This window comes from Colius striatus, chromosome 25, assembly GCF_028858725.1.
Source record: "Colius striatus isolate bColStr4 chromosome 25, bColStr4.1.hap1, whole genome shotgun sequence".
NCBI classification, from domain to species: domain Eukaryota; kingdom Metazoa; phylum Chordata; class Aves; order Coliiformes; family Coliidae; genus Colius; species Colius striatus.
The window spans coordinates 4,293,157-4,305,482 of record NC_084783.1 but is presented as its reverse complement, the minus strand read 5'-3'; the positions used below and the strand labels follow the sequence as shown (position 1 = coordinate 4,305,482).

General features: G+C 47.9%; 1 protein-coding gene across 1 annotated transcript in view; it reads left to right on the top strand.

The window, feature by feature from the left end:
- INSR (insulin receptor) overlaps positions 1-12,326 on the top strand; it is a 62,979-nt gene that overhangs the window by 44,532 nt on the left and 6,121 nt on the right. The window contains 11 exon segments of the mRNA XM_062014824.1: positions 275-476; positions 5,014-5,285; positions 5,494-5,636; positions 6,312-6,471; positions 6,785-6,884; positions 7,139-7,206; positions 7,796-8,025; positions 8,358-8,468; positions 9,199-9,358; positions 10,433-10,562; positions 10,804-10,938. Coding sequence (XP_061870808.1) covers positions 275-476; positions 5,014-5,285; positions 5,494-5,636; positions 6,312-6,471; positions 6,785-6,884; positions 7,139-7,206; positions 7,796-8,025; positions 8,358-8,468; positions 9,199-9,358; positions 10,433-10,562; positions 10,804-10,938 — 1,711 coding nt within the window.

Sequence of the window (12,326 nt, the reverse complement as noted above, 5' to 3'; positions counted from 1 at the left end):
TCAGAACCAAAATCTCACCTGCTGCCCTGTGTTACCTGAACTGGGGTGCAGCTCTACTTGACCACAGCATCTGAGCTCCATTTCAAAGACAACACAGCTTTGAATCAAAAGTCTCTTGTGGAAGAGGAAAAAGCTGCTCAGCCCTGGATCTGAAAGCTCAGGTTGCCCAGATGTGCTGTGAACCTTCTGTACACTGGTTTTGGATCCTTGTAGGATCAACAATGTGCTTCTGCCGTGTCAGATGCGAGTTATATGAAAATTGTTTTGTCCATAGGATTAAAACTGCCCTCAAGGACATGGTCTCCTCCTTTTGAATCTGAAGACCCTCAGAAGTATAATCAAAGTGAGAATGAGGATGTCAGTGGAGAATGTTGTTCCTGTCCTAAAACAGACTCTCAGATACAAAAGGAGCTGGAGGAATCCGCCTTCCGCAAGACGTTTGAGAACTATCTTCACAATGAGGTTTTTGTCCCCAGGTACAAATCTCAAACAATATCACCCAGATGGTCAGGGGTAGAGAAATGTAATTGGTTACTGTTGGGCTGATTATTGGACTGAACATGGCTGTGTGGCCCAGCCTGGGCTTCCATGAGGCTGTGTAGTGCAGCTGAATACGTGTGTTGGAGGCTGGTGAGAGCTGAGCACCTGCAACTGATGTTGTTACAGGTTTGGAAGATTCTGCTCTTGTTTCCTGTCTCTGAATTCTCCTCAGCTTGAGAATGATGTGAGAATCCTTAACAAATAGCTAGATGCCTGCAGCTCATTTAACTTGTGTGATGCCAAAAGTAGCACTTCTTTTTCTGTCCTCACATTTTGTGGTCTAGCTTTTCATCCAGTTGAAATGAAAGGAAAAGAGAAGCCTCCCACACCACAGCCTTGTCCTTCAGTGCAGTATTTGCAGTCTTCCTTGCACTTAGTCAGGGAAATACCTCCAATACCATGAGGAATGCAACTGCTGTGGGTGGTGAATGTCCTGTTTTGAGTGGCACACAGAGTGTCACGTTAAGTGGTGTTGAATGTCTTCACACTTCATATGCAACTTACAGAGGAAGGACTGGGAGTCAGGTTAGAGTCTGAAACGATTTACCCTCTTCACTGTCATGCATTGGCAGCTCCAAGTTTATTCTCTTGCTGTCATTAGTTAATCAACATATATTTTCATCTGCTTGACAAAAGCTGTGTTGCAGCACTGAGGGTTACTGAGGGTGCTGCTGGACAGTGTCTCTTCTCCATGAGCCTGGTTTGATGCCTGCAATTGGCACCTTGAAGCTTGGATCACTCCTTGAGTCACTCCTTTTGCTATCTCTTCACTGTTAGTGCTGATCAGAAGGACAACTTTCTGTGTCCAAAAGGATGACAGGACATGCTCAAAAGCAGAGGAGAACCAAGCCATGTCCAAACCCCAAACTCCCTGTGATGTGGGCAGACCATTCTGACAACCTGATCTATTGTTTTTCTTTTTCTTCAATGTTACTGTGCAGCCAGCCCAGGATGCTTCTCAGGCCACTTGCTGGGGTATGTATTTTAGGAAGAAACCAATCACCAGCACGTGCCACCTTGTCAACCTGCTGAAGAAGAAATCTCCACTTCCCCTGGGCTAATTCATACTCTGAATAGAAGCCCCTTTTGCTGTTTTAAGTCAGGAGTCAAGATACCTTTCTGCTTTCATGCATCTGTCCTGTCTTTTCTGACTGGCCCCAGTAAATTAGAAGCAGTATCCCTGTACTGTGCCTGTTGCCTGCTCACAGGGCAGTCTGTCTGGAGCCCAGCAAATGAATGTCAAGTGTGTTTACTTCAGATTCTTTTTATGTAACTCCTAGTAGTTTATTGACCTCTCTCCAGGCACTATTTGGCCTCCCCTTGAGATAAAAAGCCTTCTGCCAGTCACAAGGAGGAATCTCACAGATGAGGCCAGGAGAGGATATGAGATGGCAGGAGTGCAGAAGACAGAGCAGTAGAGAAGTTAACTCCCCTGATGTCTTGTCTCTTCCTTCTCCATGTGACATTTTCCTCCCCCTGTCCTGTGCCCAGCTGTCTGATCCCTGTGCAGTATCCAGTCCATACAAAGCTCTGCCACAGATCTGCCATGCTCTGCCTTAATCTAGGTCTAATCTCACCTGATTTGCTCAGAAGCTCTCCAGAAAGCAGAGCAACTGTTCCTTCACCAGGTTGATTAGCTACTGCAGGAGATGCTAAGAAAAGCCTTGTGAGTTAACTTGCACTGACAAGGCAAACTGGAAGTTACTAACTGCTTCTTGCCATACCCACCTTCCCAGTCAGAGCTATCTTTACCCCATGTGCTTTATGACCTCCCTTTGTAGCTGAACAAAGTGGCCATCAGAAGCTGATGCTTTGGTTCTTCTTCCCTGTGTTATTTGCTCTTATATTGGATTGAGTTTTGCACAGATTGGAGCAAACAGATGATTGCATGCTGGGGCAGGTTGCCCAGGTTGTGGAGTCTCCATCCTTGGAGTGGACACGATCCTGAACAGCCTTCTCTAGCTGCCCCTGATGGATTGAGCAATCTCCAGAGGTCCCTTCCAACCTCAAACACTCCATGATTCTGTGGAAAGCATGGAAAGGTTTCAGAAGTGATAAAAGTCCTGAGAGGCAGAGGGGGAAATAAATGGCTGCCAGTTCATGATGTCATTTCATGTATGTTCTCCACCATCACTACTGCAGAAGCAGCAGTCTCACTCTTCTCCATGTCTCTGTCCTCTCTGTCTCTCTTTCTCTGTCACACACACCTGTGCCCTGACAAATATCCATGAGGTACAGAGTGGACAAGATCTGGGAAATGCTTCATATTAAAAGTAACCTTTTATTTTCCTGGGTTTCCCAGATCAATCCAAGGAATTGTCCAGACAAATACATTAGTGGTTTTACCAGACTAGTTCAGGTGTGTGGAAAAACTTGGCTTAGGCTGGCTAATGGGTTGTTAAAATCCCCCAGCACAGGCCATATTCCATGTGATGGGTTGTCCCTTCCATCCTCCTGTGAGCCAAGAGCCTCCCCATGCTGATGGTCTCTGACAGTAGGAGAGGGAACCTGAGTCTGAATATTTCATAGGGAAGGTCATTGGAGCTACTGAATAATGAAAATGGCACTGGAAGAACCATGGGAAGACAGCAGATGTTTGGAAATATGGAGAATTTGGCAGGGGAGTTGCTGCAGTTGCAGGATAACAGCTCTGGGAAGGTTGGGGTCTTCAGCTGCAAAAGCTTTTCTCACTTTGTGTTACTTGAGAAGGGAGAAGCTGCTCCTGTGATTTGCTCTGTGTTGCATCAATGCTCAAATTACTGTTTTACTTGTGAAAAACAAAATTCTCTTAAACATGAGGAACAGGTGAATTCACCCTTTGTAAACAGTGGTGTGGGGCTTTAACTCCAAACAAGGTTCTGGATGACCATCAAGATCCTCAAAAGGAGAGCGGTGGCACGAGCCAGACCTGGCTCTCTGCACTCTGCCCTGCTGTTAGGGGACACTGTTCAGAACAATGCACCAGCTGAGATAACAGCAGCTCCAAAATGGGTTAATTAGTAATTAGAGAAAGAGAAAACAACAAACTAGAAGGTGCTCTGCTGAGCCTGCTGCTTGGCACCCCATTTCTGCATCGGGTGCATGAATTTGCTTATGTTATGTGCAGCCCCATGTTTAGCTTGAGGAAGTCTTAAAGTCTGCTTCCCAGCATTTGCCACTGGAGGAGAAATAACACCAGGGAACAGAGCTGGGGGTTGCAGGCAAAAGACAATTTGATCTGATCTGCAGCCTCCCATTGTCACTGGAGTTGGCCAATCATTTGCCTGGTAGTCAGAGGGTGACAGTGGAAAGTTCAGTTGAGCAGCAGAGATCTGCTTCAGCAGCTTGTTACATTTTTAGAGCCTGGAGGTGCCTCAAGTGTGGGTTCAGTTCAGGTCACTCTTTGTACCCTTTAATAGCTGCACACACACACACACACACAAAAAGATGATCATCCCCTTGAAATACATGGTCTGGTTTTCAGATGGCATGAATTCCTGTTGTGTAACTGAACACCATTACTGACTCACCACCTAGTCACTTCCCAACCTGCAGTTCCTTGTGACATATGTCTGGTGGGATCTAAAGTGGTAGAACAAGGAGTTTTGGTTTGCTGCTTGTTCCTTGTTTGTTTGTTCCCCCCCCCCCTAAGAAAATGAAGTTTGTGAGTTGTTTCTTCATTCTGTGGGATTTATTCTGTTTATTTACTGACAAAGTCTGCCATTAGGGTTGGCTGGTGGCACTTGCTTGCAAACAGGGGAGTTGACAGGATCACCCTGCCCATTCTGTTCTTACAACTGCAAAAGGAATTTTGAGCCTGGAGTGCAACAGTTTGAGAGGCAACGTTTGGGTGACAAAACCTCACGTCTGAAATGTAACCTGAGCTGGTGGGTTTTGGGTATTGCAGTTGAAAACTACATCACAGACCTGGTCTCTCAGGAAAAGGTTGTAATTATCCATCTGTCTGGATTCAGCCTTGGGATTCAGAGTGTCCAGCAAGCTGTGAAAGTGGTCTGAGCAAGTTGATGACACTTGGAATAGGTGTCACATCAAAGGCCATCAGAGCTGGGGGCTGTGGTGTGACCTCATTCGCTCAAAGCCAGAATGAATAGATGAACTCCAAAGCATTGCAGCGCTGTACAAGGCATCCATGAGACAACCTAGTAAAGTTGTGTCCAGCTCAGAGGATCTAGGTGAACTCGAATTCACAAGCAAACATTTTAGACTTGGAATTTAAGGGTTTTTTTCCCCTGTGTGAAGTTGTGGAGGGAGGGAATCTCTGGGTAGGGATGTCACGAAGCTCCGTGTGTTACCAGGCACATTGCTTGGGAAAAAAACCCAAAGTCCTCAATGTCTTTGTTGCATTGCAAAGAGGAGACTTGAATTGGAGTTTTCAGTGACACTCTGAGCTCTCCTATTTCATCTCCTCCTTTTCAGATGAACATGTTTACACTGACTATAACAAGTAAGGTCGTAACCTGTGTTATTCAACAGGCCATCGAGAAAACGACGAGACCTTGGCTCCGTGGCAAATGCCACTGTGGTGATTCCCACCATTGCATCCTCTCCAAACAATTCTGCAGCAGGGGCTGAAAACACTGAGGAACAGAAACCTTTTGAAAAGGTGAAGTCCAAGGAGTCTCTGGTTATCTCAGGGCTGAGGCATTTCACGGGCTATCGCATCGAGCTCCACGCCTGTAACCACGACGCTCAGGAGTCCCGCTGCAGCGTTGCAGCTTATGTCAGTGCCAGGACCATGCCAGAAGGTAACGACCCTCCTGAGCTTGGGGTTGGGTTGGTGACTGGTCTCTAAATGCTGCTTTTCCTACGGGAGTCAGCTGCAGGATGGGAATATCGTGGTAGGGACTGGTGCTGTCTTTATGTCCTGATAGGAAGGGATGATGGATGAAGCATTGGCAGCTGTGACTTTTACCAGAGACATGAAATAAACTGTTATCATGCACTTGGTTCTAGCTAAGGCTGATGACATCGTTGGTCCTGTGAGCCACGAGCTGATTGAGAAAAATACCGTGCATTTGAAATGGCAAGAGCCAAAGGAGCCAAATGGCCTCATTGTGCTGTACGAGGTGAATTACGGTCGTCTTGGGGAGACAGAGGTGAGAATTTCTGCTTGTCCCTTAACACAACATGTTTGGAAAAGTAGCTCCCTCTGGGAGTCCAGCCTTCACTAGCCCTCGTGCATGTGGTGTTCTGTCCTGGCTGGTTTCCCTCTGCGTGAACCCAATGTGACATAAAACTTCCCTGTGGGTTTCTGTGCTCTGGAAGTCTGGCCAGGGTGACATCAAGAAATACAAGTCTGGCTCTATGGTGCCTGTTCACCAGATGAGCTCATCTGATTTGCCAGCTTGCTGCATGCTGTGGGGTTTTTAGGAGTTTTATTTCACAGGAGGCCAGAGACTGTACATGTACACTGGAGCTGCCTAAAGAAACGACGAGAGCGTTGAGCAGCCACAGAGCTTGTGGGCAGCCCTGCTGCCCGTGCAGAATGCCAGTGTTGTGTGGGTAGCAGGGCTTGCCAGCCCAGGTCAGATTTCAGGGCTGAGGTCTAGTACAGCAAATGGCATCTGCTGTCTGTAACCTGAACTGCTAAACTGTAAAATGCAAATCCAGGACAAAGCACTACACTGGAAAAGACCCGAGCGTGTGAAAACCCCGTTTGTGTACGTTTGCCAGACAAAGAGGGTGAGGTAGGAGTCCTAGTGTGCTGTTACAGAGCTCTGGGTTGTTGCAGAGGGAGTGTAAGGCAGCCTTCCTCTTCCCTCCTCCCACAGGAAGCTCACTACTGCGTGTCCCGAAAGCATTTTGCCAGCGAGCAGGGCTGCAAGCTGCGGGGGCTGCAGCCTGGGAACTACAGCGTCCGCATCCGAGCAACGTCGCTGGCTGGAAACGGCTCGTGGACAGAACCCACTTACTTTTATGTGGCTGATTATTGTGAGTGTTGTTTCTGTTTTCAACACTTAATTCCTGATTCCAGAGGTTCTTTTTGGAAGGGGAGGTTGTAGCAAGCAGCACACAGAGAACTGTGCAGGGTTGGGAAGTATTTATCAGTACATCTAGTACAAGAAACTGAAATTGCTTATATGTGGCTTTTCTTCATGAGTTCTCATTCTGAGCAGCCCTGTGTTCTGTGTCTGAAATAGCCTCTAGCTTCCTGTTGCAGTTTGTTCAAGGAGGAGGTTTTATTGAGGAGAAGACTTGGGTTTCAGACCTGTGTAATACCTGCAACTCTCTCTTTCTCTCCTAGTGAACGCTCAGCCCAATATTGCTGTTATAATTGTTCCAATTATCTTTGCCATAATAATTGCTGGAATTATTGGAGCAGCTTATGTGCTTGTGAAAAAGAGGTGAGTGCAGGTTGATGTTGTTTTCACCAGAGCAAGCAAAACTTCTGTGCAAATGTTCTGCTCATTTGTTGGGAAGAAGGCTGTCTCTTCTAACTTGGATAACGATTGCAACATTAACAGCTGAGGAAATATTCTGTGCCTTTGGAAGTTGGGACACTCTGTATTTGCTGCATGCTTTGGGAATTATTCAGTCTGCTTTCAGTTCTAATGTGTCAAAGGCTGTCAGTGTGCTGAAGAGTTTGTCTCCCTTGCAGACAAACCGAAGGACCAACTGGGCCACTCTACGCATCCTCCAACCCCGAGTATCTCAGCGCCAGTGATGGTGAGAGCAATGAGCTTTGCCTCAGTGGCTGCTTTCTCATGTAGCCATTTAGACACTGCAGCAGTGTGGGACTGCCATTGTCTTTCAGGAGTTTTCTAATCTATTTTTATCCCCTCTAAGTTTATGCCCATAGTGTCCTATGAGAAGACTGAGGGGGGAGCTCATTAATATTGACCAATATCTAAAGGGTGGGTGTCAGGAGGTTGGGGCAGCACTTGTTTCTGTTGTATCCAGCAACAGGACAAGGGGTGATGGGATGAAGCTGGAACACAGAAAGTTCCATTTCAATATAAGAAAAACCTCTTTCAGTGTTTCAGTGAGGGAGCCCTGGCCCAGGCTGCCCAGGGAGGGTGTGGAGGCTCCTTCTCTGGAGCTCTTCAAGACTCACCTGGCCACGTTCCTGTGTGACCTGATCTAGGTGGAACCTGCTACTGCAGGGGGTTTGGGCTGGATGAGCTCTAAAGGTCCCTTCCAACCCCCACCATGCTGTGATTCTGTGATCCTGTGGCAATGCTCAACAAGGCTGCTACAGACTTGTCTTTCAGAAGATACTTGCTCAATTCAGAACCGTTTCCCTTCTGCTCAACAGTCTATGTCCCTGATGAATGGGAGGTCCCACGAGAGAAGATCGCTCTGCTCAGAGAGCTGGGACAGGGCTCCTTTGGGATGGTCTATGAAGGCATTGCCAAGGACATAGTGAAGGGAGAGCCAGAGACCAGAGTGGCTGTGAAAACTGTAAACGAGTCAGCCAGCCTCCGCGAGCGCATCGAGTTCTTAAACGAAGCTTCTGTGATGAAAGGGTTCAGCTGCCATCATGTGGTAAGCATCACAATGCAACTCCCATCACATACCCAATTGTTCTTTAGTGCTTGCAAAGCTTCACCTTCAGCTTACAAAAGCAGCCTGTCTACAGAGGCAGTTGATTGGGAAGTGCTGGGATCTTTCCATATCAGATGTCATAAAATGCATCTGCCTGTGTCGTTTCACTTCAGCTCTTCCAAAGCTTCTCAGCACGACAAGGCTTTGTGGGGCTGTCCTGAGCTCTTATTTTGGGAGGATGATGGCTTTGCTACAGCCCCCTCTTTCCATAGCTGGACTCTGCTCAGTGTGTTTGGACACAACCTTGAGAGAACTTCTTGCTTCCATTCCAGGTTCGCCTCCTGGGGGTGGTCTCCAAAGGGCAACCTACTCTGGTGGTCATGGAGTTAATGGCACATGGAGACCTGAAAAGTTACCTTCGCTCTTTGAGACCTGATGCTGAGGTAAAGACAGCAGAGAGGGAGTCTCTTGTAAAAAGAGAATAACTTGATTTGGGTGTGTTTGTTTACTTCTTTATTTATTGCTGGCTCAGCAAATGAAACATGAGCCAGCAATGAGCCCTTGTGGGTAAGAAAACCAATGGCACTGAGATGCAAATGCATTGAGATGGGCAGGAGGTCAAGGATGGTTCTCCTCTGCTCTGCCCTGCTGAGGCCTCATCTGGAGTCCTGTGGCCAGTTCTGGGCTCCCCAGCTCCAGAGGGACAGGGAACTGCTGGAGAGAGGCCAGTGCAGGGACACCAAGATGCTGAGGGGACTGGAGCATCTTCCTTGTGAGGAAAGGCTGTGGGAGCTGGGGCTGTTCAGTCTGGAGAAGAGGAGACTGAGGGGGGAGCTCATGAATATTGACCAATATCTCACTGGTGGGTGTCAGGCTGGGGCAGCACTTGTTTCTGTTGTACCCAGTGCCAGGACAAGGGGTGATGGGATGAAGCTGGAACACAAACAGTTCCATTGAAACACAAGGAAAAACTGTTTGAGTGTTTGAGTGAGGGAGCCCTGGCCCAGGCTGCCCAGGGAGGTGTGGAGGCTCCTTCCTTGGAGGGATTCAAGACCCCCCTGGACATGTTCCTATGTGACCTGATCTAGGTGGAACCTGTTACTGCAGGGGGGTTGGACTGGATGAGCTCTAAAGGTCCCTCCCAACCCCCACTGTGGTGTGATTCTGTTGCAGAATAACCCTGGTCGCCCCCCACCCACGCTGAGGGAGATGATCCAGATGGCTGCAGAGATCGCCGATGGCATGGCTTACCTCAACGCCAAGAAGTTTGTTCACAGAGACCTCGCAGCCCGTAACTGTATGGTTGCAGAAGACTTCACTGTGAAGATTGGAGGTAGGCAGTGTGTCCTTGATCAGAAGATAAATCTGTGGGTCACATTTAAAGCCCATCACCACCCCTGCAAACACAGGGGATTGTTCACTCTCTGCCCTTGTAAATGCAGCAAACTTTCCTCTTTTTCTCGGTGATGCCAATGACAGGACAAGGGCAATGGGCATAAACTGGAACACAAGTGGTTCCAAAGAAACACAAGGAAGAATTTCTTCCCTGTTGAGGTGAGGGAGCACTAGCAGGGGCTGCCCAGATGGATTGCTGAGTCTCCTTCTCTGGAGACATCCCATACCCACCTGGATGAGTTCCTGTGTGCCCTGCTCTAGGTGCTGCTGCTCTGGCAGGGGGGCTGCACTGGCTGAGCTTTCCAGCTCCCTTCCAGCCCTTGTGCTTCTGTGATTCTTCCCTGTGAAAGAATTGTATCAACTTCAGTAAGAAAATCATCTCCTTTGGAGCCAGAGCAGCTCTTCTCACCTTCTTTATTCTCAAACCTCTATCCAAAGTGTGTATTGCCTTCCCAGCCCAAGCTGCCCTGCCGAGGGTTATCTCACTGGCCTTGGCTTTCATGGGAATTCTGACAAAGAAGGTGTTGGGTACAACAAACCAAATGTTGACAGTCCTGTCATTAGGTCAGGTGCATTTAAAAAAAGTCATTTATTTTCCACAAGAACCAGTTTGTAACCCAAACTCTTTTAGAAATAAGTCAATTCAACAGTTGAAAAATAAAGCCAAACTCCACAGGTCGGTGGCTCCTCAGACCTCTTTGGACTTAAGCCAAGGCAATGGGATTTCAGGCAAAGAGAGCTCTGTGGTCCTAAAGAGGGTGAATAAAAATCATGTTTAGAGGCTGCCACTAAAAATTTGAACTCTGGAGTCTCTGTTGAGGCTCAGAAAAAATGCAGGGAAAGGGGAAATGTTTTGAGTGTTCATCACAGGGTGACAAACAGCTGTTGAGGCTTTACTGGGGATAGGAAAACAGCCTGGAGCCAAAGGAGAGAAACATTCATCTGCAGACTTTGCACAGTAAAGGCACCATGGCAGGAGAGGCATTTACCACATCCCAATTGCTTTTCTCAGACTTTGGCATGACCAGAGACATCTATGAGACAGATTATTACCGTAAAGGAGGCAAAGGGCTGCTGCCAGTGCGGTGGATGGCACCCGAGTCCCTGAAGGATGGTGTTTTCACTGCTTATTCTGACGTGTGGTAAGTTGTACTCTGCAACCCCAGACGGGTTCCAGCTCGAGAGCTGCCTGTTTAAACACACACACTGTAAATTGTGTGTTGCTGGCTCCTTCAGAGTGCAGACAATACAAACCCACTGCGTTGAAACCTCCTTAAAAAGATAGTTGTGTTCTTTTCAAGTCTGTGTTCTCTGAAGTGAGGTGATCACTCATAGATCTGAAGGATGCTTTGTTCTCACCAGGAGTTCTTCTCTCTTTCTTAGGTCATTTGGTGTTGTCCTCTGGGAAATCAGCAGTTTGGCAGAGCAGCCCTACCAGGGACTCTCCAACGAACAGGTGCTAAAGTTTGTCATGGATGGAGGATACCTGGATCAGCCAGACAACTGCCCAGAGAGGCTGTAAGTAGTAAAGCAGCGGACCAAGCTGCACTCTTTAGCCAAAATGTGTCCAGCAAAAGTGGCCTGACATGTGACACCTCTTAACCCCTTCTCTCCTGGGGAGGAATGAAACCATGAGGCTCCTCTCACAGGAGTTCAACTGATACATCCTTAGTGATGCAGGAATTAAACACAGGTCGTTTCACTACAAGGGAGATGAAACCAACCTGGACCTTAGACAGTGACCAGAGATTCAAAATAAGGAAGTACAAAGCACAGGGCAAGCTTAAAATACAAGTAAGAGCTGTATCAGTTGCCCAAACTAAAAGGTTTTGCTCAGCTCCACACGTGTAGAGGGCAGATGGCTCGTGTCACATGGCAGAGCCCAGCCACCATCTGCATCACAGGGCTGCAGAGGCTGGAGAACAGCTCATTAGCTGCTGTGGCTTCTTGTAATTCATCCCTCTGTACTACAGAAATAGTCTGGAGAAGTACAGACCACAGAGGTTTTTACTGCTGATTGTCAGAAACCCATTTTGTGGCTGATGAGGAGGGAGAGGCAGGAGAGGGCTGTGCTGAGGCAGTGGCTGTTGGTCACGTCCCAGGCCTTTTCCCTTCTGTCACTGACTCATTGCCCCACTCACAGCACGAGGCTGGGCTGCCTGCAGGGTTAGGGAGGAAAGGCAGCACTGTGAAAAACACCTCCCAGAGGTGACAAACTGAAGCCAGACTTTCTCCTGCACTGGGGTTAAGGGTTATTCTCTGCAGCTGCTCGTGACACTGACTGTCTGGAGGTGTTTGCCTGCCCAGGCCTGACAGCATGGCAGTGTCCCCAGTTGCTCTCTAAGCTCCTTCTCACAGCATAATTCAACCAAGTGTTTAACCTGAGCAGTGTGCAGCACTGGGGAGATGCAGCCCTGGCTAGAAAAGGGACTGCACGTGGGAACTCAGTGGTTCTGGTAACCTCTCAGCTCACTGCTGGCCAAAACAGCACTTCCAGAGTCAGAAAAAGCAGCATCTTTGTGAGTATCCTTCTGAAAAAGCCCAGGCCCTGCTGTGCTGGGTATGCTCCACGTGGCCAGTTACAGACTCCAGTTTGGAACTTTATTTGTGCTTGTAAGTTGTTTCTCCATGGAGTCTGATAACACATGACCTCTTGCTGCAGCCTTTCTTTTGGGTGGGATATTTACAGGATCTCTGTCCTCTGCACAGCCTCCTGTTTTCTCTGGGAGTTGTAGGAGCTTTCTTATCTTTTCAGGCTGAGTTAAAATGGAAGGAATTAAGAAATGGTGACCTGCCTGTAAGTGCATCCACACACAGCCAGGGCGTGTGAACTGCAGCCCTGCTTCCTTCAGAAGCTGAGATAAGAACAATTGAAGGAATTGGAAGGGATTTAGACAGAAATAGAG